The sequence below is a fragment of the Sus scrofa genome, chromosome 6 (genome assembly GCF_054392235.1).
Source record: "Sus scrofa isolate SSC_HxYL_T2T_F1_AM1 chromosome 6, Sscrofa_HxYL_maternal_Yorkshire_Landrace_v2.0, whole genome shotgun sequence".
In the NCBI taxonomy this organism is placed as follows: domain Eukaryota; kingdom Metazoa; phylum Chordata; class Mammalia; order Artiodactyla; family Suidae; genus Sus; species Sus scrofa.
In genome coordinates, this window is record NC_139388.1 from 54,299,500 (window position 1) to 54,326,585 (window position 27,086).

Genomic DNA, 27,086 nt, shown 5'->3' on the forward strand with positions numbered 1-27,086 from the left:
GACCAAGATCTGAGTCTCTGAGGAGGAAGAGTAGCTGAGGCCTGGGACCAGGAGGAGGAAGGGCTTGGCTCCTGGGAGCTGCACCTCCCGCTGAGGGTTGGGTGATCCCAGTGGCAGCGTCCCCCTCTCCCCCTCTCTCCCTTTCTCCAGGGGGCCTCTCCACCCGTCTGAAAGTCCAGGGATGCATGACCCAAGCAGGCTGCAACCTGCTTAATGGGACTCGGGAAATTGGGCCCATCTCTCTGAGGGAGACCTGTGATCCTAAAGGTGAGTGTCACATGCATCAGACCACATGCTCTGCACTGCAGCCTTGGGGCACCATGACCCCGTGAAAGGCAGACATCCCAACACATCACGCCAAAGCCGGTACCCCAAGTCAAGTGGATGATTGTTACTCATTCAGGCTGTGTGATGGGAGGGATTCTCCCAGTGGGCCCATCAGGTGAGGGTGCCAGTAAGAGGTGTCCAGCCTTGGGGGGAGAGAGGTTGCATGGTCTAAGGGGACAGATCTATAGAACAGGAGCCTCCCGGTGGGTGATTTAAAGGATGTTGAGCCTGGCCAAATTAGAGCAGCCTGTCTGGGCATGAGAGGAGCAAGGCAGCAGGGAGGAAGGTCAGAGGGCAGAGAGGGTGGGCTGCTACTTTATCCATTGGGTGCGGAAGTGAGTAAGGAGTGCCTGCTGGGAGTCACTCGATGCTTCCAATTCCATTTTTCCGTTCCCCTAACTTGGGTGATCTTGGGTCTCCCATCTGCCCTCTTCTACCCCCGCCCCACTCTCAGCCATCCCCCCCCGCCCGCATGGTACTGGAGCACCCCAGCAGCCATGCTGCAGGGAGAAAAGATCAGAGAAAATATGGAGAGTGCTTCAGGTGTGACAGGGAAAGCCAGAGCCAAGGGAGACACGGGGGTGGGGGTGGGGTCCCCATTTACCCATGGAAATTTACCCAACTCAACTGGAACACCAGTGGATGAGAGTGACCTGGAGTGTCTTGGTGTGAAGCACCTGTCGAGGCAAGGAGGGGGGTGGGGTGAGGAGCGGAGTGGGGTCTTGGGAAAGTGGGAGGAGGGTCTTCCCTGTCTGAGTTTCAGGGAGAGAGCTGAGTGAGATCAGTAGACATTCCCCTTGAATCACTGGCTAGACTGGGAGACTTGAAGTCAGAGCCTGGCTGTCAGTGACACCAAGGTTTCTAGTCTCGGGCAGAACAAGGGCTGGCTGAGGCTGGGAGCCCAGGGTGTGTTTGTTTGCTGATGTGAGTTTCTACAGGATTCTAAGGTCTCCCATGGAGCCCCCAGAGGACATAGACCCTGGCCCTGGCCTAAAGGGCCTCCAGGACCTGGAGAGGAGACATTACAGACACAGATGGTCACAGGGCTATGATGGAGAGGGTCTGGGAAGCTCAGAGCAGGAAGATAGTGATGTCCTGGGTTTGGGGATCAGGGAGAGCTTCATGGAGGAAGTGACCTGTGAGCTGTGTCTTAAAGATGAGCTGCAGTTTATTCACAGAGGAGGAAAAGGACATAAACAGGCAGAGGAGACAACATGTGTGAAGGCCTCAGGGTGGGAGCAGCCTGCTGTTTTCAAGAAGGGTCCCTTGGCTCTGCCTGAGGAGGGCACCTCAACAGAATGGGGTGCAGCTGGGACTGCTGGGTGGGTACAGATTTTCCAAGTAGACAAGGGATGTGGACAACTAAAGGAAAGCCATTCCAAGCAGAAGGAACAGCAGGTGCCAGGTCAAGGGGGCAGGAAACACCTGGTGTCCCAATATCTGTCTTGGGAACAGATACTGATGGGAAGCCGAGAGATGAGGGTTGCTGGTGGTGGGTCCTGTAAAGCCAGACTGAGGGGCTGGCCTTCCGCTGAGGGCAGGGGAGCTGTGGAAGGGTGTTGAGCATGGAGGGACAGAGTCTGCATCTTTCCTTTTTTTTGTTTGGTTTTTTTTTTTTTTTTTTTTGCTTTTTAGGGCCTCACCAGCAGCATGTGGAGGTTCCCAGGCCAGGGGTCTAATCAGAGCTACAGCTGCCGGCTTATACCACAGCTCACAGCAACTCCAGATCCTTAACCCACTGAGCAAGGCCAGGGATCAAACCCCCAACCTCATGGTTCCTAGTTGAATTTGTTTCCACTGCGCCACGATGGGAACTCCTGAATCTTTCCTTTTACTTAATGGTGGTTTAACTATCTGAACCTCACCTCTGGGATTAGGTAATATTTGTAATCCAGAAGGCATTTCAGAAACAAATCCATGCCACATACACCCTGCTCCATAGTGCACACAACACAATACACACAGAAGACACAAACACACTCTATGCCACGTACACATCACGTACCACACACATGCCTCCTTATATCTCACTCATACCACACATACCACAGGCCACACCCAGCACACAGGTCACACATCACATGCCACTGACAGCACACACAACACACAGATGCACAGAACACACAACACAGCATGCCCATATGACAAACATACCATATACATCACACACACCGTATCACTATACACACATTTAACACATCACACATACACACAGACACGTCTCACACATGTGTGCTGCCCAATCCATACGTGTGTCACATAAAACATAGCAAGTAGGGCCACAAATGTATATTCCTAATATATGTCCTTATTCTGTAAGCTCTCAACATCAGAGCCAGATCTTGGAGGATGTGCTTGCCTTCCCTGGCTTAGTTCAGTTCGGTAACTTAACAGATACCTACTGAGCATCAGCAAGGCCAGGCATCAGAAGCTGGGATACACCAAGATCAGGGAGTACATGGAGGAGAGAAGGGCTTGCCAGGGAGAACAGCGCCTGGAAGGCGTATGGGCGGAGAAGATTGGGTGCAAGGGCCTAGATTGCCCTGAAAATGGGCCATCACAGGCACGTATATTGAAGAAAAACCAAAGGGCTAGAATTTAAACAGCCTTGTCTGCTTCCCAAGGAATTGGATGGTGGTCCCAGAGAGAGCAGTGGGTCGTCACAAAGAGAGCACAGCCATTAAGAGCTTAGAGTCTAACTCAGAAAGACATGGGTTTCTGTCTGGGCTCTGCCCCTGACTAACTTTTGTGGATTACCAAGTCTTTGAGCCTCTTGTGCCAAATTCAGGGGGCAGGAGGAGATGATCCCAGACTGGCAGGAGTGGCAGAGCATATGCATAGGCCCTGGGGTGGGTGTATGCCTGCTATGAGTTCAAGGAAGAATCCAGAAGGCAGTGCGAGTCCAGCAGAGTGATCAAGGGGGAGCAGAGCAGGACCCGTGGATGGAGAGGTGGAGAGAGGAGATCATGTTAGAGCCTTTGGGACCATTTTAAGGATTTAGAATTTTATTCTGAGCAGAGTGAGGATCTATTTGAATCTGAGCAGAGGAGTGATGTGAAACAACATACCTTCATGAGAATCCTTCTGGTTGCTGGGTGGAGAATAGAGGAAAGGGGAGGTGGACACGGGGGAAGGGACCCCCAGGGAGACTCAGGAGGAAGCAGGTGGGAGCCAAGGCGTCTTGGACCCTGGTAGAAGCATGGCGTTGGTGAGAAGTGGTCAGGTTCTGGATGTATTCTGCAGCTTCAGCCAACAGGATTTCCTGATGGGTACAGCTCAGGGTGTAAGAGAAGGAACTGCGGAGAATGACAGCAATGTTTTCAACTTGAGCAACTGCAAGAAAGGCGGTGCCATTGACTAAGACGGGGAAGAGAGGGGTGGGGAAAGCAGGGACCAGGCTGGGGGAGGGCAGCAGGAGCCATGATTTTGTCATCTGTGAAGTGGGGAAGGGAGCAGAGTGGGCCTCCTTCATGGGGGCTGTTGTGACAGTTACATGCTTGTGGATGCTGCAGGTTCAGTCGAGGGGTTTCTGCATCCTGGGACACATCACGGCTGATGGTGTGATGGCCTTAAGAGAAGGCCTAATGGTTTTCAAACTAGACTTCCAAGGTAGCCCAGGATATCCGGTCATCAATCCCCCTCTTCCCCGCCACTCACCCCAAGGAGCCAGGATGCCTGAGTTCCCAGCCAGCTCTGCTAATCACTCGGGGTGAGACGCTGAGCAAAATACCTCCCTCTCTTTCCCATCTTGAAAATGGGGATGATGATGATGATGATGATGATAGCAACACCCACTTGGGGGCGGGGGTTGCCAGGAGGCAGTCCAGGCGAGGTGAGCTCCTTGAGAGGCTTAGGTGGATAAATCTGTGGAAAGTAATCCTGGCAACCAAGCACATAGTAAATGTGCAGTGCACACAAGGCATTTGAGTATTTTTGTTTGGAAGGTGGGGTTTCTCAGCTAAAATAAATATATGGTGGCAGGCTACCTTCCTCATTATCCAGATAAGGACCATGAAGCCCAGAGAGGGACATGGAGAATGTCTTGTGCTAAGGAAGAGCCATTTGTCTCTCTCACACCCAGAGGGGGAAGCAGCTGTCCTCAGGGGGGCTGAGAAAGGTCCCTGCAGGTGTTCAAGCAAAAACAGAGTGAAGAATGGGGCTGAGGCTCAACTCCAAGGTCTCTTCCCAACCAGAGATTGAGGGACCCAGTGGCCAGATGGTTTGGAGGGTGACTCAAGAATGTGGTTGTCTTCCTTTTTTTTTTTTAACTTGTGTTTTATTTATTTATTTTTTGTTTTAGAGCTACACCTGCGCCATACAGAGGTTCCCAGGCGAGGGGTCAAATTGGAGCCACAGCCACAGGATCCCAGCCGAGTCTGCGACCTATACCTACACCACAGCTCACGGCAACACCAGATCCTTAATCCACTGAGTGAGGCCAGGGATTGAACCCGCATCCTCATGATTCCTAGTCGGATTCATTTTCGCCGCCCCACAATGGGAACTCTGTCTTTTTTTTTTTTTTTTCTTCCTTTTCTAGGGCCGCCTCCTGCGACATATGGAGGTTCCAGGCTAGGGGTCCAATCAGAGCTGTAGCCGCCGGCCTACGCCAGAGCCACAGCAACACCAGATCCGAGCCACGTCTGCAACCTATACCACAGTTCACGGCAACACCAGATCCTTAACACTGAGCAAGGCCAGGAATCGAACCCGCAACCTCATGATTCCTAGTCAGGTTCATTAACCACTGCGCCACAATGGGAACTCCAAGAGTGTGGTTGTGTTCCTAAGCCTGAGACCCTAAAGGACAGACACAGCTGGTCCCTGGCTTACACGGACCCTGGTGATTCTTTCTTTCTCCACAGATTTTCTGATCTGTCATCGGGGGGTCATGTTGACAGCTTCTCAAAACCTGACTCAGAAACCTAAAGAATGGACCACAAGTGCGGAGCAGCTGTGTGATCTCGGGGAGGTGTGTCAGGAGACGCTTCTGCTCATACATGCAGGTGGGTGGGCTGCGCAAGAAGGCAAGAGCCCCACAGGGTCCTGGGTCTCCCTGCCCTGGATTCCGTCCCCTGAACTTCCTGCCTGGTTCCCCTCATGCCTGCAGTTCTAAACCCAACTCTTCCTCTTTCTGTGCCTTGGTTTCCACTTCTGAAAACTCGGGGGTGAGGTGATAGCAATAATAGTACCTATTTTGCTGGGTAGTCGCTAGGATATATCTGGTTCCAGGCAAAGGACTGAGGACAGAGCTGGCACAGAGAAGCTCAGTGACTGCATTCAAGATCCGACGGGCTTCCTGTGGTGGGCCAGGTGCTGTTGTAGGTGCTGTAGATCCCATTGCATCTGCCTTCTTGCAGCTTTGTGCCAGTGAGGAAGCAGAAAAAAAGGAGTAAGATATGAGTATGAAGATAAGAGCTGTGGAAAGAAATCCAGCAGGGAAAGGAGATAGGGAGAGTGACACAAACGCTGTATTTTTTTTTGGGGGGGGGTCTTTTTGCCATTTCTTGGGCCGCTCCTGCGGCATATGGAGGTTCCCAGGCTAGGGGTCTAATCGGAGCTGTAGCCACCGGCCTACGCCAGAGCCACAGCAATGCGGGATCAAAGCCACGTCTGTGACCTACACCACAGTTCGCAGCAACGCCGGATCGCTAACTCACTGAGCAAGGGCAGGGACCGAACCCGCAACCTCATGGTTCCTAGTCAGATTCGTTAACCACTGCGCCACAACGGGAACTCCCTTTTTTTGCTTTTTAGGGCCATACTGGTGGCATATGGAAGTTCCCAGGCTGGGGTCAAATCGGAGCTGTAGCTGCTGGCCTACACCACAGCCACAGCAACCCTAGATCTGAGTCGCATCTGCGACCTGCACCACAGCTCATGGCAACACCAGATCCTTGACCCACTGAGCAAGGCCAAGGATGGAACCCACAACCTCATGGATGCTAGTTGGGTTCATTACCACTGAGCCACAACAGGAACTCCCAAAGGTTATAATTTGAAAACAAGGGATCCTCTACTGAGAAGTGACATCTGAGCAAAAACTGCTGGGGGAGGACCCAGGCTCTGGCCCCACTCTTCACCCTCCCTCAGCAGGACCTGTGTTCTTGTCATCAGGGAATGGGCATCCCTCCTCTGCCTGCTGGCCCTGAGGAATCCCTGGCTTGCAGCCCTTGGAGTCTCCCTCCCCCATCCCGGCTTTCACTCTCTTACCCCTCAGGACACAGATCACTCCTCCTGGCAAGCAAAGGCTGCAGCAAGGCCAGGACACAGGCACCCCAGGCCATCTCCATACACTCAAGGCCCCCCGGAGTACTCGTTGCGTCCTATGCCCATTTCTGCTCCTTTGACAAGTGCAACTCAGCCAGCAGCAGCAGCGTCCTGTTGAACTCCCTTCCTCGTCTAGGTATGGGACACCAGTGGGCTGGGTGGGGCCAGGGGCACAGAGAGATGGGGTCCCAGTGACACATACTCCAGGGCTCAAGGAGGGTGGCTGCAGCTGAGAGCAGAGCTGTGCACCCCCATCCTGTCTCTTCTCCCCAGCTGCCCCTGCTCCAGGACACCTACGGTGTCCCACCTGTGTGGGAATATTTGGATCCTGCTCACCTGATATTGTGACCTGTCCTGAGGGTACCAGTCATTGTTACAACGGTCACATTGCTATCCAAGGAGGTGAGTGCTCAAGGTCAAGTCCCAAGGATGGGCCCGGAGCCTGGATTCACTGGTCCTGAGATGGGAGGGTGCTTGAGACCCTGACTCATGGGTTTGAGGCTGGAGGGAGCTGGAGACTGACCCAGATTTTCTAGGTCTTAGGGAGGAGGGGACTAAGAGCCTGATCTGATCTGAGGGTCTCGTTTTCCTAAGGTTTAGGAATTTAAGTGTGAGGAAGCTTGGACCCTCTCTGACTCGGTCTTCATTCTCTAGGTGGGCTAAGCTCTTCATCAAACATCCAAGGCTGTGTGGCCAAACCTTCCAGCTCCTTATTGAACCATACCCGGAATATTGGGGTCTTTGCTGTGACCGAGAACAGCAATCGCAGGGATGAGGGGGGTGAAGATTTGAATAAGCACATACTCCAAAATGGAGCTGCTCCTGCCCCCTACCTGGCTTGGATGGTATGGCTGGGGCTTTCCCTAGCCATTTGGTGTGGGGGGCCCTCCCTCCTGATCCCACTTCCCCTTGATTCTCAGCCCTTGCTAACCCCTTAGCCCCAACCCTCCCTCCCTCTGACCTCATAACTAAAGAGTCTTGCATACTGAATTACTTCTCAGTCCTCTCCACAAATGATCATCCATACACACCCCACAGACTATAGTCCCTGATGACAGCTCATGGAAGGGCCTGGGAATAGCTGAACTTGCTTTACAGGAGAGTGGACATGCAAGCAGTGGCCACGTGTGGGATAATAAAGACATTGTCCTTTCCCCAAATGCTGGGGTTTCTCGATGGGGGGGGGGGGGGGGCAGGACTCTGAGAGATCTGGCCTGAGGGAGGAGAGGAATCCCATGAGAGATTTATCATCTCAGGCCTGTCCTTTACTGGTCTGGTCCCCATCCCCACTGGACAAGCTGAACGGCAGCAGAGCCTTCAGAATGCTGCAGCCAAAAATATTTGGGCATCACTGTGATCTGGGTGGTGCAGGTACACCGGGACCAATGAAGTTCTTGTTCCAGCACACAAACAGGGGACTCACCCCACCTGAATAACTTAACATAAGGGTTTGTGTGAAACAGAGAAACAAGAGAATTCGCAGTTTCCTGAGGCTGATATCACTGGGTCTGTTACCATCCTAGACCTCAAAGACTGAGAAATCATTACCATTACTAGAATCTGGAAGGGGTGGTGTTTAGAGAGGGCCGCCTCACAGGAGTTGTGATCTCAGGCTGAAAATCTTTCATCCAACAGTGACACAACAGGAAGGGAGCTGGGGAGTTAACACTCCAGCCTCTCTCAGTGTCCTCCCTCTGGTTTCCCGTTGGGGCTCCCCATTGACTGAACGCAGCTGGGAGGCAGGAGTTCCCACTGACAGTCCCCACCGTGCAGAGTGGGTGCTGGGGAATGGGTGGAGAAAGAGAATCTGGAAAAAGAAACAACATGTCCAGCACATTCCACCCCTTCCCTTTGTCCAGATGAAAATCAGAGTCCTCAACATAGAAGACACACAATTCCTGTCCTTTACTTGATCACAGAAACATGGTGTGCTACTGATATGACAGTGATAAGCATCCATCCAGAGCCATCATCCAAAGAATCCCCACAAGGTCTGAGCACTTACCTCCCTCTGACCAGTGACCGATTCCTCTGGAGAAACGGCCCCAGTCTTTCTGGCGTCGGGAAAAATTCACTACGCTATGCCTACACTGCAGGGTCCTCCTCAAATGGACCCAGGCTCCCCACTCATTCACGGGGTTCCAGGTCTATGAACTGGGTTAGTCTGGGAGCTGGGTAAGAAGTCCTAAGTGCCTTGCATGGTGACCCTAGTTAGGTATCTACCCATCAGTCATTTAGCTTCACCACAGACATCTGCCTGTCGAAACACTCTGGTGACGTTTTGCTCTGTGGCTTGTTCCAATGATTAGGGCCATGTCGTCTCTGCATACCCAGTGTCACCACTTGGCCACTCCCGAATCCTCTTTTTCCAGCAATTCCCATGAGCATCTTCTGCCTCAGAGGTTCTTCTGCCACCACAGAGCTCTTCTTGATGTTCCCTCTTCTGTGAACTTCCTAAGGCCTTCCCAGGTGATAGGATAAGGATATGACTGAGAAAGCTGACTTATTCCAGCTTCCCCAGGCCACCAAACTTGGGAATTCCTCCCCAATAGGCCCAGAAGTTCTGGCATGGAGTCCAGATGTTAACTCACTAACCTAGCCGACTAGTAAGGATATTCCAGGTGCTTGAACCAACACTTTCAATCCTGTATCCTATGTGAGAAAATCCAGCCCCATAAAGTTTCCCTCTTGGTCCTATTTGATCCCACACTCTTAGAATCTGTATCAGCATCCAGGCAGGACTCAGGAACTACACTCTAATTTTAACAGGGAAAGTTTAATATAAAAATCATTAACTAGAGAGTACCCGTTGTGGCTTAGTGTTAACGAACCCGACTAGGATCCATGAGGATGAGGGTTTGATCCCTAGCCTCGCTCAGTGGGTTGAGGATCTGGCATCGCCATGAGCTGTGGTGTAGTTCACAGATGCGGCTCGGATATGGCATTGCTGTGACTAGGGTGTAGGCCAGCAGCTGTAGCTCCAATTCGACCCCTAGCCTGGGAACCTCCATATACTGCAGGTGTGGCCCTAAAAAAGCAAAATAACAACAACAAAAAAAAAAAAAAACATTAACTAGTAACAGGGGGTGAGGATTAAGAGGGCTTTGGTTACTAAGAGGTAGGCAAAGAGAACTTTAAAAGATAAGGGAGGAAGGGGAGTTCCCGTCACAGCTCAGTGGTGAACGAATCTGACTAGGAAACATGAGGTTGTGGGTTCGATTCCTGGCCTTGCTCAGTGGGTTAAGGATCCCGTGTTGCTGTGGCTCTGGCGTAGGTTGGTGGCTACAGCTCTGATTTGACCCCTAGCCTGGGGACCTCCATATGCTGTGGGAGTGGCCCTAGAAAAAGCCAAAAAAAAAAAAAAAAGAAAGAAAAGACAAGGAAGGAAGGAATAGGAGGACTCGAGCTAACCTCCACTCACAAAAACACCAAATCACAAGTAACAACTGAACAACCATCGACCAAAAAAAAAAAGACTGGAAACTATAAAAAATATATTCTACGCCGAAAGACAAAAAAGCCACAACAAAACAGTAGAAACTGAAAATATGGATAGATGAAGTTAACCTAGATAGAACATATAGCATAAAGGGAGTTTCCGTCGTGGCACAGGGGAAACGAATCCGACTAGGAGCCATGATGTTGTGGGTTCAACCCCTGCCCTTGCTCAGTGGGTTAAGGATCCAACATTGCCGTGAGCTGTGGTGTAGGTCGCAGTTTTGGCTCAGATCCCACATTGCATAGACTGGCAGCTGTAGCTCTGATCAGACCCCTAGCTTGAGAACCTCCTTATGCTATGGGTGCAGCCCTAAAAAAAAAAAGAAAAAAAAAAAAGAATGTATATCACAAGAAAAGATGAAGGAAAGACCCTTGGGGAGAGCAATACTTAAGAGAGAAGAGATTATACAAGAGGAAACAGTAGAGGAAAGATGAGAAATATATCCAGGAAAAAGCATTCCCATGGAAGCCAAAGGAAAAGAATTCCAGTAAAAGGGATATGATTCACGTCAAATATTTCAGAGAAGCCACTATCTAAAAACAATGAGGGAAGTTCCCGTTGTGGCACTGTGGTTAATGAACCTGACTAGGAACCATGAGGTTGCGGGTTCGATCCCTGACCTTGCTCAGTGGGTTAAGGATCCGGCATTGCTGTAGGTTGCATTCGAGGCTCGGATCCCGAGTTGCTGTGGCTCTGGCATAGGCCGGTGGCTACAGCTCCGATTCAACCCCTAGCCTGGGAACCTCCATATGCCACGGGTGCGGCCCTAGAAATGGCAAAAAGACCAAAACAAAAAAATAAAAATAAAAAATAAAAACAATGGGGGAGTTCCCATCATGGCTCAGTGGTAACGAACCTGACTAGTATCCATGAGGATGTGGGTTTGACACCTGGCCCTGCTCAGTGGGTTAAGGATCTGGAGTTGCTCTGAGCTGTGGTGTAGGTCACAGACACGGCTTGAATCCCAAGTTGCTGTGGCTGTGGTATAGGCCTGCAGCTATAGCTCCAATTGACCCCTAGCCTGGGAACTTCCATATGCCGCAGGTGCGGCCCTGAAAAGCAAATAAATAAATAAATGTAAAATAAAAACAGAGGGGTTTTTTCTTTCTTCTTTTTAGCCATGCCCACAGCATGTGGAAGTTCCCAGGCCAGAGATCGAACCTATGCCACAGCAACAACCCAAGCCACTGCAGCAACACCACCAGATCCTTAACCCATTGAGCCACAAGGAACTCCTAAAAATCAGTGTTTTTAAACGCGTCCTTCCAAAGTCTATCAAATAAAACGGACTAAATGGACATTCACTTCTTTCTTTTTTTCTTTTTTTTTGCCTTTTCAGGGCTGTACCTGTGGCATATGGGGATTCCCAGGCTAGGAGTCTAATCGGAGCTGTTGCTGCCAGCCTCCACCAGAGCTATAGCAACGCGGGATCTGAGCCGCGTCTGCGACCTACACCACAGCTCACCGCAACACGGGATCCTTAACCCACTGAGCGAGGCCAGAGATCAAACCCGTAACCTCATGGTTCCTAGTCAGATTCTTCCACTGCATCAGGACAGGAACTCGACATTCACTTATTTCAACCACCACATCATCCTTGTCCTCCTCCAGTCAACTTCAAATACTTTCCAGATGATATCAAGTAAATAATATTAGTTAAAAAAATAGGAGTTCCGTCGTGGCGCAGTGGTTAACGAATCCGACTAGGAACCATGAGGTTGCGGGTTCGATCCCTGGCCTTGCTCAGTGGGTTAACGATCCAGCGTTGCTGTGAGCTGTGGTGTAGGTTGCAGACGCGGCTCGGATCCAGCGTTGCTGTGGCTCTGGCGTAGGCTGGTGGCTACAGCTCCAATTCGACCCCTAGCCTGGGAACCTCCATATGCCGCGGGAGCGGCCCAAGAAAATGGCAAAAAGACAAAAATAAATAAATAAATAAATAAATAAAGATAAGTGAATTGCAAGCAGATCTAGGGGACCACCTCTACACTCGGAGCTGGAAACAGGCTCCTCCTCCCAGAGCGTTCCTCTAGCACCCTCTACTGGCAAAGTCTAACACTGACCCAGAGAAATGAAAAAACACTTGAAAGATCCAGCAGGGCCCTGAATAGTGGGTCTGGAGCTGATAGGCAATAAATAGATGACAGGCACAGAATCTGTCCATACACATGCTCCAGAACTCCTGCTAGTGCAGACTAGTGAGGTCCTGTAACATTCTCCGTGTACAGCATGCTCATGCCAGATAAAGCCCTGTGCTTCTCTGGACTATGTTGGAAACTGCCTTGGAGAAGGAGGAGCAAAAAAAAAAGAACAGTGGTGAAAGAAAAAGCAATGGATCCAGGCCACTGAAACCTAATACAAAATAAGAAACTGGAGTCAGGTATACAAATTACAAAAATTCTTCTATGATCTACACCAGCCTGTGACCAATCAATCAGATGAGACAACTATAAAACTCAGGTGACCAGAGGCATATATTTGGTCTAATGGCTCAGGTTGCTGCAGAGGTATGGGTTCGATCCCCAGCCCAGCACAGTGGGTTAAAGTACAGCATTGCCTCAGCTGTGTTGTAGGTCACAGCTGTAGCTCAGATTCGATTCCTGACCCAGGAACTTCCATATGTCATGCATGTGGCCATTAAACGAATAAATAACCTTCCAGGGGCTATATGTGGAACACTATCCAGAGCTCACACAGAAAGAGAAAACATTCAAATTTCAACAAACCAGGCAGAGAGACCTTGTTGAACCCCTAGGACATTCAGTAGAGACCCCAGGAAACTTATAATTTAGGAGATTTGTTTTGCAAATATTCCACATAATTTCACAAATAATTTGCCAACCATTGCTGTTGACTAACCTTCTTACTTTCCAGATGAGGAAACTAAAGCTCAGAAAGGAAAAGAGATGAGCTCAGGCTAAGAAGGATCTATGGATTTCTCTCACACCAAAAAGGCAGAGCCACTTCTCTGAGAGGGGGTAGGTGGTGAAAGGAGGTCCCTAAAGGCATATAAGCAGAAATGGGGTGAAGAATGGGGGAGGGGAGAATTAGACTTCCAAGGGTCCTTCTAAATCTGAGATCAAGGGACTCTGTGGCCAGGTCACCTGGAGTGTACCTCCAGAATGTCATCATCTTCCCAAGTCTGGAGCCTGACAAGGGGGGCACTTTTCTCCCAGATGCTTTGATGTGTAATCATTCAAAGATGTCAAAAACAGGGCAAAACTAAAGGCAGGAGAAATTCCACAGCCTTCCCTAGGAACTAGACCTATGTCTGATTCTTACTCTTCTCATAATAGAGTCAGGTGAGTAGGCTTGGGTAGAAAGGGGTGTTCCCCCAACACAGTCACCCACTGGGACACCGTATTTGCCTTGTGTTAGCAGGGAACCCTGCATTCAGCTCATTGCTCTGGACTATTTAGAATCCCTGAGTGAGACTTCAAGCCCCTGTCTCACTCGGGGGATACCCCCTCAATCTTGTATCTTCACCCCCTTCCTTACCAGCCATCAAGGTAGCCTCCATGGGACACAAAGCCTGCATCAGGAATGACACTAATGCAGAAGTAATTACAAAGCAGGATGTCCCTGGAGCACTATTCAGTATTCACTACATCAGACTGTTATGGGTGAAACTGCCCCCAAATTCATTATGTTGAAGTCCTAACCCCTGGCACCTCGGAAAGTGACCTTATTTAGAAGCAGTGGAGTTAAAACGAGCTCATTAGGGTGGGCCTAATGTACTATAATATGATTCAATGTGACTGGTATCCCTATACTGTGGGAAAACCTGGACATAGAGACATGCATAGTGGGAAGATGATGTGAACACCCAAGGGTAAGATAGCCAACTGCAAGCCAAGGAGAAAGGCCTGGAACAGATCCTTTCCTCAGAGACCTCAGAAGGGACCAACCGGAGTTCCCGTCGTGGCGCAGTGGTTAACGAATCCGACTAGGAACCATGAGGTTGCGGGTTCGATCCCTGACCTTGCTCAGTGGGTTAACGATCCGGCCTTGCCGTGAGCTGTGGTGTAGGTTGCAGACGCGGCTCGGATCCTGCATTGCTGTGGCTCTGGCGTAGGCCAGTGGCTACAGCTCCGATTCAACCCATAGCCTGGGAACCTCCATATGCCGCGGGAGCGGCCCAAGAAATAGCAACAACAACAAAAGACAAAAAAAAAAAAAAAAAAGGGACCAACCTTGCTGATACCTTGATTTTGGACTTATAGCCTCCCAATCTGTGGTACTTAATTACAGCAGCCCCAGCAAACTAAGAGGCCAAGAGTCCATTTAAGATGACCTTCACAACAGGTGCTAGAAGACAGCTGTGGGGCTAGGACCGGAGAGACAGGGCAAGTGTTAGAGAGATGGGAAGGGACGAGGGGGCTGAGATGAGGTATCAGAGCTCAAAGCAGGTGGCTGTGCAGCTCCCAACCACCCTCTCCGCCGTCCAGTTCCGCCTAACCCACTGGTCTTGCATTGGCAACTATGGCCAAGATCTGAGACCCTGTCCCACACCTGTAGTTACACAGTGACCCAGGAAAACCACATACTGTTACAGATCAAGGGAGGCCAGTACTGGAGGCCTGAGCCCCGAAAAGAAGGGAGAGTGGCTCAGAGTCCCAGGTCGCAAGGGACAGGGTCTTTGGAACTAGAAATCTCTCTTAATATATATATTAACTCTTCCTAATATTTATGTTAATAACAATATCAATAATTTCATTCTTAATATTGACAGGCCTCAATTGAAAGTTCTTAATATATTTTCACATAAAATTAAGAGTTTTACCAACAGCATTCTTTTTTTTCAATGGACACACCCACAGCATATGGAAGTTCTCAGGCCAGGATCGAATGAGAGCCGCAGCTATGTCCTACACTGCAGCTGTGACCCACGCCACAGCTGTGGCAATGCTGGATGCTTTAACCCACTGTGCCTGGGCCAGGGATAGAACCCACACCTCCACAGTGACCTGAGCCACTGCAGTCAGATTTTTTATTTATTTTTTATTTTTTTTTAATTTAATTTAATTTTATTTTATTTTATTTGCTTTTTAGGGCTACACCCAAGGCATATGAAGTTTCCCAGGCTAGGGGTCGAATTGGAGCTACAGCTGCCAGCCTACACCACAGCCACAGCAAGGCGGGATCCGGGCCACATCTTCAACTTACACCACAGCTCACGGCAATGCCGTATCCAGGACCCACTAAGTGAGGCCCGGGGTCAAACCCACATCCTCATGGATACTAATAGGATTTGTTTCTTCTGCGCCCAGTGGCAACTCCCTGCAGTGGGATTTTTAATCCACTGTGCCAAGCAGCACCTCCACCAACACCATTCTTACTGTAGCATTTTCTCTATTAAAAATAAATATTCGGATGGGATTAAGATGGCAGAATAGAAGGACTGGAGGTCAACATCTCTCCTAAAAACAACAAAATTCGCAACTAAAGGCTAAGCATTCTTCATCCAAATGGACTGGAAACCTTAAAAAAGATATCCTACTCCAGAAGAAAAAGAGGAGGCCACATCAAGAGGAAGGAGGGGTGATTTCGTGATATAAACAACCCCATACCTCCTGGGTGGGAAGGCCCACAGACTGGAAAGTAACTGGTTCACAGAGACTCACCTACAGGAGTGAGAGTTCTGAGCCCCATATCAAACTCTCATGTGTGGGGATCTGGCACTGGGAGAAAGAGCCCCTGGAGCATCTAGTGTTGAAGGCCAGTGGGGCTTGTGCGCAGGAGCTCCACAGGACTGGGGGAAATGGAGACCCCATTCTTAAAAGGCACTCACAGGAGTTCCCCGTTGTGGCACAGTGGTTAACGAATCCGACTAGGAACCCTGAGGTTGCAGGTTCGATTCCTGGCCTTGCTCAGTGGGTTAAGGATCCGGCGTCGCCATGAGCTGTGTTGTAGGTTGCAGACGTGGCCGGATCCTGTATTGCTGTGGCTCTGGTGTAGGCCAGTGGCTACAGCTCTGATTCAACCGCTAGCCTGGGAACCTCCATATGCCGAGGGAGCGGCCCAAGAAATGGCAAAAAGACAAAAAAAAAAAAAAAAAAAGGCACACACAGACTTTCATGTGCACTTGGTCCCAGGGCAAAGCAAAGTCTCCATCGGAATCTGGGTCAAATCTGACTGCAGTTCCTGGAGGACACTGTGGGAAAACAGTGGTGAATGTGGCTTGTTGTGAGGGAAGGACATTGAAAGCAAAGTTCTCAGGAATCTTCAGCAGCTGCCTTTCTCTGGAGGGGGCCATTTGGGGAAAATCTGGCCTCACCCGTCAGTCAGCGATGAGAAGCCCCAGGCCAAACAACAATCCAAGTGGGATCACAGCCCCACCCATCAGTAAACAGGCTACCTAAAGACCCCTCAGGCACACAGCTGCCTCTAATCCCATCCAGAGACTAAGCCCCACCCACCAGAGGGATTAGAATCAGCTCCACCTACCAGTGGGCAGGCATCAGCCCCTCCCATCAGGAAGCCTACAGCAAGCCCCCATACTGACTTCAGCCACAAGGGGGGCAGACACCAGAAGTAAGAGAGGCTACAACTCTATTATCTGTAAAAAGGTCACCACACCAAAAACCTATAAAAATGAAAAGACAGATAACTCAGATGAGGGAGAAAGAAAAAAGCCCAGAAAATCAGCTAAACGATGAGGAGATTCTCAGCCTCCAGGAAAAGGACTTTAGACTGTTGGTGCTGAAGATGATGCAAGACATTGGAAATAAACTGGAGGCAAAGATGGATAACTTACAGGAAACACTGAGCAAAGAGATACAAGATATAAAACTTAAACAAGAAGAGATGCAAAATACAACAACTGAAATAAAAAATTCACTAGGGAGTTCCCGCCGTGGCTCAGTGGTTAACGAATCCAACTAGGAACCATGAGGTTGCGGATTCGATTCCTGGCCTTGCTCGGTGGGTTAAGGATCCACTGTTGCTTTGAGCTGAGGTGTAGGTCACAGACGGGTCTTGGATCTTGCATGGCTGTGACTGTGGTGTAGGCCGGCAGCTGTAGCTCCGATTCGACCCCTAGCGTGGGAACCTCCATATGCCGTGGGTGCAGCCCTAAAAAAAAGACAAAAAAAAAAAATTCACTAGAAGCAGCTAACAATACAGGAAGCAGAAGAACGAATAACCAAGGTGGAGGACAGATTAGTAGAAATTATGGGTGTGGAACAGAAAAGAGAAAAAAGATTGAAAACAAATGAAGAGAGTCTCAGAGAACTCTGGGACAACATGAAACGCACCAACATCCGTATTATAGGGGTGCCAGAAGGAGAAGAGAGAGAGAAGGGAACAGAAAAAAATATTCCAAGAGATAATAGCCGAAAACTTCCCTAACATGGGAAAGGAACCACTCACTCAAATCCAGGAAGTACAATGAGTACCATATAAAATAAACCCAAGGAGGAATACACTGAGACACATATTAATCAAACTGACCAAAATTAAAGACAGAGAAAATATTGAAAGCAGCTAGGGAAAAGAAACAAATAACATACAAGGGAACCCTGATAAGGTTATTGGCAGATTTTTCAGTTGAAACTCTGCAGGCCAGAAGGAAGTGGCATGATATACTTAATGTGATGAAAGGAAAAAACCTCCAACCAAGATTACTTTACCCAGCAGGCTCTCATTCAGATTTGAAGGAGAAATCAAAAGCTTTACAGATAAGCAAAAGCTAAGAGAATTCAGCAACACTAAACCAACCTTACAACAAATACTAAAGGAACTTCTCTAGGCAGAAAAGAAAAGACAGCAACAGGAAACAAAAACTTCACAAATGACAAGGCTCACCAGTAAAGGTATATATACAGTAAAGATATGAAATCATCCATGCACAATTATACCACCAAAATCAGAAATCATGAGAAGAGGTGGGTACAAATGCAGGACCAGTGGCGATGAACTTGCAATTAAGAGACCAGCAACTTAAAACAATCTCATATACATATAGACTCTTATATCAAAACTTCAGAATAACTGCAAACCAAAAATCTACAATTGATACACAAATCAACTCAAATACAGCACTAAAGATAGTCATCAAACCACAAGAGGAGAGAACAAGAGAAGAAGGGAAGAAAAAAGAGCAACAAAAACAAATCCAAAGCAGTGAATAAAACGGCAATAAGAACATACAAATCAATAATTACCTTAAATGTTAATGGACTAAATGCCCCAACCAAAAGACGTAGACTGCCTGAATGGATACAAAAACAAGACCCACATATATGCTGTCTTCAAGAGACCCACTTCACTTCTAGGGACACATACAAATTGAAAGGGAGAGGATGGAAGAAAATATTACTTTTATGCAAACGGGGATCAAAAGAAAGCTGGAGTAACAATACTCGTATCAGACAAAATAGACTTTAAAATGAAGAATATTTTAAGGGACAAAGAAGGACATTACATAATTATCAAAAGATCAATCCAAGAAGAAGATATAACGATTTTAAATATCTACTAACCCAACACAGGTTCACCACAATATATAAGGCAACTGCTAACAACCTTAAAAGGACAAATCAACAATAACACAATTATAGTGGGGGACTTTAGCAACCCACTTACAGCAAGGGACACCATCAACCAGACAGAAAATCAATGAGGAAACACAGGCCCTGAATGATGCATTAAACCAGATGGACTTAACAGATATTTATAGGACATTCCATTCAAAAGCAGAAGAATACACATTCTTCTCAAGTGCACATGGAACATTCTCTAAAATTGATCACATCCTGGGCTGCAAATCCAACCTCAGTAACTTTAAGAAAATTGAAATCATATCAAGCATCTTTTCTGACCACAATGCTATATGACTGGAAATCAACAACAAGAAAAAACTCAAAAAAACACAAATACGTGGAGACTAAACAACATGCTGCTAAACAACCAATGGATCACTGAAGAAATCAAAGAGGAAATTAAAAAAATACCTAGCAGCAAATGACAACGAAGATATGACACTCCAAAGCCTATGGGATGCAGCAAAAGCCATTCTAAGAGGAAAGATTATAGCAATACAAGCCCACCTCAGGAAACAAGAAAAAGCTCAAATAAATAAGCTAACTTTACATCTAAAACAGCTTGAGAGAGAACAGACAAGACCTAAAGTTAGTAGAAGGAAAGAAATCCTAAAGATCAGAGCAGAAATCAATGAAATAGAAACGAAGAAAACCATAGAAAAGCTCAATGAAACGAAAAGCTGTTTCTTTGAAAAATCAACAAAATCGATAAACCCTTAACCAGACTTATCAAGCAAAAAAGAGAGAGGACTCAAATCAATAAAATTAGAAATGAAAAAGGAGAAGTAACAATGGACATCACAGAAATACAAAGGATCATACGAGACTACTACATGCAACTATACACCAAAAATGGAAAACCTAGAAGAAATGGACAAATTCTTAGAAAAGTACAATCTCCCAAGACTAAACCAAGATGAAATAGAAAAGATGAATGGACCAATCACAAGAACTGAAATTGAAACTGTGATTTTAAAACTTCCAACAAACAAAAGTCCAGGTCCAGATGGCTTCACAGGCGAATTCTATCAAACATTTAGAGAAGAGCTAACACCTATCCTTCTGAAACTATTCCAAAAAATCGCAGAGAAAGGGACACTCCCAGACTCATTCTATGAGGCCACCATCACCCTGATACCACAACCAGACAAAGACACCACAAAAAAAGAAAACTACAGGCCAATTTCACTGACGAACATCAATGCAAAAATCCTCAACAAAATACTAGCAAACAGCATCCAACAGTACATTAAAAGGGATTGTACATCATGATCAAGTTGGATTTATCCCAGGGATGCAAGGGTTCTTCAACATCCGCAAATCCATCAGTGTGATACACCACATGAACAAACCGAAAAACAAAAACCATATGATCCTCTCAATAGATGCGGAAAAAGCCTTTGACAAAATCCAACACCCATTTCTGATAAAAACCCTTCAGAAAGTGGGCATAGCGGGAACCTACCTCAACATAATAAAGGCCATATATGACAAACCCACAGCGAACATCATTCTCAGTGGTGAAAAGCTGAAAGAATTCCCGCTGAGATCAGGAACAAGACAAGGATGTCTGCTCTCACTGCTACTATTCAACATAGTTTTGGAAGTCCTAGCCACGGCAATCAGAGAAGTAAAAGAAATAAAAGGAATCCAAATCGGAAAGGAAGAAGTAAAACTATCACTATTTGAAGATGACATGATACTATACCTAGAGAATCCTAAAGACTACCAGAAAACTGTTAGAGCTCATCCATGAATTTGGCAGTTGCAGGATACAAAATTAATATATAGAAATCGACAGCATTTCTATATACTAACAATGAAAGATCAGAAAGAGAAATTAGGGAAGCAATCCCATTTACCATCGCATCCAAAGGAATAAAATGCCTAGGAGTAAACCTACCTTAAAGAGACAAAAGACCTGTACTCTGAAAACTATAAGACACTGATGAAAGAAATCAAAGATGACACAAATAGATGGAAAGATATACCATGCTCATGGATTGGAAGAGTTAATGTCAAAATGACTATACTACCCAAGGCAATCTACAGATTCAATGCAATTCCTATCAAATTACCAAGCACATTTTTCACAGAACTCAAACAAAATATTTCAAAGTTTGTTTGGAAGCACAAAAGACCCAGAATAGCCAAAGACATCCTGAAAAAGAAAAATGGAACTGGAGGAATCAAGCTCCTGGACTTCAGACTATACTACAAAGCAACAGTCATCAAAAGCATATGGTACTGGCACAAAGACAGAAATATAGATCAGTGGAGCAGTATAGAAAGCCCAGAATTAAACCCATGCACCTACAGCCAACTAACCTATGACAAAGGAGGCAATAATATACAATGGAGAAAGGACTGCTTGTTCAATAAGTGGTGCTGGGAAAACTGGACAGCCACATGGAAAAGAATGAAATTAGACCACTCCCTAACACCATACACACACAAAAAAAAACCTCAAAATGGATTAAAGACATAGATATAAGACCAGAAACTATAAAACTCTTCGAGGAAAACATAGGCCAAACACTCTCTGACATAAACAGCAGCATCTTCTCAGCATCCACCTCTTAGAGTATTGACAATAAAAACAACAAAAGTAAACAAATGGGACCTAATCAAACTTCAAAGTTTCTGCACAGCAAAGGAACCCCTAACAAAACAAAAAGATAACCCACAGAATGGGAGAAAATATTTGCAAGTGAATCAACTGACAAGGGATTAATCTCCAAAATTTATAAACACCTCCTGCAGCTCCATACCAAAAAACAAACTACCCCATCAAAAAATGGGCAGAAGATCTAAACAGACAGTTCTCCAAAGAAGACATACAGATGGCCAAAAAATACATGAAAAGATGTTCAACATCACTCATTATTAGAGAAATGCAAATCAAAACCACTATGAGGTACCACCTTACACCAGCCAGAATGGCCATCATCAAAAAGTCTACAAACAGTAAGTGCTGGAGAGGGTTTGGAGAAAAAGGAACACTAGTACACTGTTGGTGGGATTGTAAATTGGTGCAGCCACTGTGGAAAGCAGTATGAAGATTCCTCAGAAAACTCAAAATAGAACTACCATTTGATCCAACAATCCCACTCCTGGGCACCTATCCAGAGAAAACCACGAGGCGCAAAGACACATCTACTCCGATGTTCATTGCAGCACTATTTGCAATAGCCAAGACATAGAAACAACCTAAATGTCCACTGACAGAGGAGTGGATCAAGAAGATGTGGTACATATACACAATGGAATATTACTCAGCCATTAAAAGGAACGAAATACCAGCATTTTTAGCAACATGGATGAACCTAGAAATTATCATACTAAGTGAAGTCAGCCATACAATGAGACACCAACATCAAATGCTTTCACTGACGTGGAATCTGAAAAAAGGACAGACTGAACTTCTTTTCAGAACAGATGCTGACTCACAGACATTGAAAAACTTATGGTCTCTGGAGGAGACAGTTTTGGGGGTGGGGGGGATGTGCTTGGGCTGCGGGATGGAAATCCTGTGAAATTGGATTGTTATGATTATTATACAACTACATATGTGATAAATTCATTTGAGTAATAAAAAGTATTAAAAAATAAAAATATTCACTTATACCATAGAACTCACAAATACTTAAGTCTGAAAGAACACATAATGCACCTTTACTCCATGTTACATCCAGAAAGTTTTCATAAATACACACACACACACACACACACACACACACACACGTCCTATTTCATAAACATAAAGATCTGAATGACACATCTTGTTCGTGGTACTGAGATCGACATGCAGGTTAGATATAATGGTGGTTTGTCATTCAGAGGTGCCAGAAATAGCACTGAAGCTAGCACTCCTCTATTCAGCCTTCTAGCAGACCATGGAGGGGGCTCGTGCCATGATGTGTTCAGAGAATGAGGCTTAGGCTTGGCAGAAACTACTGTAAGCGAAGTTGACTCCTGGCTACAGTCACTGGATGGGCACTGGGCCAGGGGCCAGGGTGGAAATCTCAGAGGCGGTTCTGGCAGGGAGAAAAGTTCAGTGGCTGAAGACCAAGGGTCCGATCTCCTAGTGTGGCTACAGAAGTAGGGACTCCATAGCCCAAAGAGAGTAAAGTGTAAGCAAGATCATTTGGGGACACACAACTCAGGGTTCACTGCAAGCCTCACGCACTGCAAAAGCCAGTGAGTTTTTGGTCGCCTGGCCTGCCCGCCATTCACTGCTGTTCTGCGCATGTGTACCTTCCAAGACGGCCAGGGATAGGCCTCTCCTGGGCCAATGGGGTGTGGCGTTCCTCCAGGTCCATCCAATGAGCTCATCGGATGCTTTCACTTCGACCAATGGGGCTTCGAGTGATGGCTCTGGTGAAGCAGGCCCCGGCTTCTGGGCCTTATAGACGCTGAAAGCAAAGGCAGGGTTCGGAGAGTGGAGCGTTTCAGGGTGTTCTTTCAGCGCTGTAAGATTCTTGTGAGATTATCTGGAAGCCAGAAGGAAAGTGGGGGGCGGGGGACAGTGCTGGGGCCCCAGATTCCTGGGTCCTGAGGAAAGGGAAGGCTGGGGAGCTGGGACTCTGGGAGTGAGGGAGGGCGAAGGCTGGGGCCCTGGGCTCGCAGGTCTGAGGGGAATGGGGGGGGGGGGGCTGGGTGCCCGGAATCTTGTGTCCCGCCAGAAGAAGTGACAGAATCTGAGCTCTTGGATCCCTGGAATCCCAGAATCCCGGTTTGTGATGACATCGCGGGCTGGGGACTGAGATACTTGGCCCTCGAAAGAGCGTGGGTTTAAACCTGAGCTCTGGGGTCTGAGGGGGAAGAGGCCGTTGGGCCAGTTTATGGATCCTGAGATTGGAAGGTATTGGTCTAGGTGACTGAGTCTGAGAATTACAGCTATGGAAACTGAGGCCTCTTCACTAGTTAACTTGTTCAAACTCAACGTGCTGGATCCGGACAGGCTGACTTTAGAAGTCATCGTTTTACCGACCCGCAAACTCGGCCCTGTAGTCAGTACTTGCCAGAACCTAGATTTAATTTCATTCCTTATGGTTGAAAAGTTTCTTGTCCGTCAACTCACAGATCCTGATCAGCTCTTCCAAAATCTCTTAATAGAAGAAGCCATGGGAACCTGTCACAACCAGCATTTGCTGTTCCTCTTTATCCTAGGAGCCCCAACCTTGATCTGTATGTATTAGGGTATGGGGGGGGGCCTCAGCTGGGTCACAGGTAAAAAAGGAGTGATTTGGGCCCCACAGAGAGGGGCAGGTGCTTATTTTCATCTCATTTTCTCCCCAGCGGCACAAAAATTGCCTTGTCAAAGGAGTACATTCATGGGTTTAGAAAGCGATCCAATGTATACATTTAACTGGACCACAGACAATGTTGAGATTTGTGACAATGGGGCATTGTGCCAGGAAACTGTGCTAATGATCAGATCAGGTAAAATGAGAAAGGGGCAATTAGGTTGGTGGGGACAGTGGGTAGGAAAGTGATAAATGTCCATGTTAATGCTGCTCCCCCTTCCCCAGGCCAAACATTAGCATCCATTTTCCTTGCCTCTTGTCTCACAGGAAGGACCGAGACAGCAATTTTGGCCACTAAGGGCTGCAGTTCAGAGGGGACACCAGCAATAACGTTTATCCAGCACTCTCCACCCCCTGGCATAGTCACAATCTCCTACAATAACTACTGTGATGATCCCCTTTGCAACAACAGAGAGAATTTGTATGAGATATGGCCTGAAGCGGAGTATGAAGGTACCTTGGGAGGGGACAGATGGGTGTTAAAAGAAACTCTATAAACCCCTGAAAAATGATAGGTCTTCCTTCTTTGTGTTCTTACTTGGCTTAGGTCCAAGTGGACCATACACAAAAGGACTTCAGACCTTTTGCTTGTCCCTCTAAATTGTCAGCATGAGGTCTATAAACACCGTTCCAAGCAGGGACATCAGTGAAGACTGGAGTGTAAAATGGGTTTTGCATTTATTAAGCAATAAGACATCAGTAGAGGTTTCTGAACAGGGTGGTGTCATCACTAGTCTATTGTTTCCTCATTGCTGCATGACCACAGGCCAGTTTCCCCATCAGTCCTGAAGGCCTATAGTAACCTGGCCCTGCCTCTTTTCTGCTCATTTCCTTCTCTTCCCTGTCTCATTTATTGTGTTCCAGTCGGGGCTTGTGTTCAAAACATTTAACAGTGGAAATGTCCTGGCCAATCAGAATGGAAGCTGGCTATAAAAAATAGTCCACCCCTATCTGTGCCTACCAGATGAATGTCAGTGCTGCAATTTCTCACAGTTCCCCAGTCCACCAAGCAGGCTCACACCTCGAGGCCTTTATCCTTGCTGTTTCTTTTGCTACTCTGACCCAGCCCCCATCTTCACATAGCTAACCTCTGTTCATCCTCCATCTCAACTCAGGTGTCTACTTTGTGAAAATACTTAACCAAATTATTTCAGGTAGTTAGGTCCTCTCCCAGTTCTTTGCCACTATACCTTGGATGCAGTGCCTACTGAGCTATATTGTAGTTAACTAATTACATGTCTCTCTCCTTCAAGACAATGATCCCAGATGGCAGGAATTGTGCCCTTTTCATTTCTGTATCTCCATAACCTAAGCGCAGAGTTTGGAAGTCATGTTGGATAGGGCTCTGACAGCACAGAAATCAGTTGGAGAGAGGTGGGAAGGTTGTAGTAATAGGCTTTAGATTAGCAAGGCATCAGCAGGAAAGACTCCAGGAAGAGAAGGCAGCAAGGAAAGACGACTCCAGAGGCAGGACACACCCTTAATTGTCCCTCTCTTTCCCTCTTCAGCTCCCAGAGAGCCAGCAACCCTCCACTGCCCAACCTGTGTGGCTTTGGGGAACTGTTTGAGTGCTCCTTCTCTTCCTTGTCCCAATGATACAAATCGATGCTATCAAGGAAAACTTCAGGTCACTGGAGGTAAACTGAACAGCTGATGATTTCAGAGGCTAGAAAACCAGACATCCGAGTATAGCCCAGGAGGCTCTGACACTCAGGATTCTTCTCTGATTTTCTAAAACATCTGTGTATCTCCCCATCCTTTCTTCTTCCATAGGAGGCATCAACTCACCTTTGGAGATCAAAGGCTGTACAGCCATAACTGGTTGCAGGATAATGTCTGGGATCTTTACAATAGGACCCCTGTGGGTGAAGGAAACTTGTCCATTCAAGTCTCTCACTCCCCGAAAAGTCCAAAGTGGTGCCATGTGGCTTCCCACTTCATATTGGAGTTTAGAGCTACCGCTGCTGCTGTTACTGCCCCTGCTTGTCCATTGAGGAGTGGTTTCTGGTCCCAGTTTTACTGGACACTTCTTTTGACTGGCCAACAGCAGATTGAGGAGCAGGTGGAGATTTGAAGAACCAAGAGTTCTTGTGGCTTGTATTTGACATTTTGAATAAAGCTTCTGCTGTGATTTGTATATCGCTCAAGACTAGAAGTGGCATTATTGTGCTAAAGCGCCCTTAATATTCATCTTCACCCACATATTTTGCAGAAAGGGAATCAGAGATTCTTGAAAACTTGAGTGAATTTCTCACACTTACACAGCTATGGGCATAGTAAGGACCAGAATTTTGATATTCTGACCTAAAGTTTGGTTTTCCATTCCCTCTAATAGGCTTCCTTCTCTTGCTGGTTGGACAAGAGACTAACATTATCCTCCCCTAGAACACTCTTAACCCAATCATAAGGCCAGAGTCATCTGCTTTGGGGTTTAATATTTCCCCGGAGGTGTGGCAGAATGAGAAAAATCAGACCCTAAGTTTTTCAACTGTAATGAATTTAGAGTCCTATTGTAATGAGTAAAGAATTTAGGGTCCCATCTTCCCCTGTCCTGTTTGTCCCTTGCCCACTTTACATCATTCCTTCCCATCTCTGTTGCCTACTTAATGCCTCTTTAGTGAACAGAGGGAACTTAGGAGGGATCTGGGGCTCAGTAAAGTCTGATGAATGTCAGCCTAGAACTATTGGGTGGGGAGATTTTTTTTTTCTTTGTAGGGCCATCCCCAAGGCATATGGAGGTTCCCAGGCTAGGGGGTCAAATCAGAGCTGCATCTGCCAGTCTATACCACAGATGCAGCAGTGCCAGATCCGAGCCGCATCTGCAACCTACACCACAGCAGCAACACCAGATCCTTAACCCACTAAGAGAGGCCAGGGATTGAACCCGTGTCCTCGTGGATACTAGTCAGGTTTGTAACCCACTGAGCCACAATGGGAACTCTGGGTTTTTTTCAGATTCTTATGCCTATTATTACTCAAGAATATATAAAATCTATGTTACTGTGAAAGACTCCAATAATATAGGAGCTGTACAGAGAAAAGTAAAATGTAGAGATAATAAAAGATCTTTTCCCATTTAAAAAAAAAACAGATTTATTGAGGCTTAATTGATAGTAAATGGGGGTGGGAGGAGAGACTTTT

General features: G+C 47.0%; 3 protein-coding genes across 9 annotated transcripts in view; 2 read left to right on the forward strand and 1 right to left on the reverse strand.

Annotated features, from left to right (window-relative positions):
• Positions 1 to 7,587, forward strand: part of CD177 (CD177 molecule) — a 203,451-nt gene extending 195,864 nt beyond the window's left edge. For all 4 annotated transcript variants that reach the window (XM_084961079.1, XM_084961078.1, XM_084961080.1 and 1 more), the window contains 5 exons: positions 151 to 267; positions 5,193 to 5,333; positions 6,548 to 6,733; positions 6,871 to 6,999; positions 7,252 to 7,587. In XM_084961079.1, coding sequence (XP_084817205.1) covers positions 151 to 267; positions 5,193 to 5,333; positions 6,548 to 6,733; positions 6,871 to 6,999; positions 7,252 to 7,535 — 857 coding nt within the window. In that variant the 3' untranslated portion in view covers positions 7,536 to 7,587. The remainder of the gene's footprint in view (positions 1 to 150; positions 268 to 5,192; positions 5,334 to 6,547; positions 6,734 to 6,870; positions 7,000 to 7,251) is intronic.
• The window catches only part of LYPD3 (LY6/PLAUR domain containing 3), a 111,471-nt gene that overhangs the window by 14,348 nt on the left and 70,037 nt on the right, over positions 1 to 27,086 (reverse strand). Inside the window, exon 6 of one of the 2 annotated variants that reach the window (XR_014806291.1) lies at positions 5,559 to 5,687. The exons of the other annotated variant lie outside the window; for it this stretch is intronic. The gene's annotated coding sequence lies outside the window, so the exon portion shown is untranslated. Of the gene's footprint in view, positions 1 to 5,558; positions 5,688 to 27,086 lie in introns of those variants that run through there. 2 annotated transcript variants of the gene reach the window in all.
• On the forward strand, positions 22,996 to 26,080 carry TEX101 (testis expressed 101). Of its 3 annotated transcripts, none has more exons than XM_084961107.1 (6): positions 22,996 to 23,108; positions 23,722 to 23,826; positions 23,938 to 24,081; positions 24,213 to 24,398; positions 25,454 to 25,582; positions 25,719 to 26,080. In XM_084961107.1, the coding sequence occupies exons 2-6, from the start codon at positions 23,763 to 23,765 to the stop codon at positions 25,937 to 25,939; spliced, it is 744 nt and encodes a 247-aa protein (XP_084817233.1). In that variant the 5' UTR covers positions 22,996 to 23,108; positions 23,722 to 23,762; the 3' UTR covers positions 25,940 to 26,080. The 3 variants fall into 3 exon arrangements, with proteins under 3 accessions (XP_084817233.1, XP_084817234.1, XP_020950132.2); XM_084961108.1 differs by having other exon boundaries at positions 23,060 to 23,147; XM_021094473.2 differs by lacking the exon at positions 22,996 to 23,108 and having other exon boundaries at positions 23,458 to 23,826.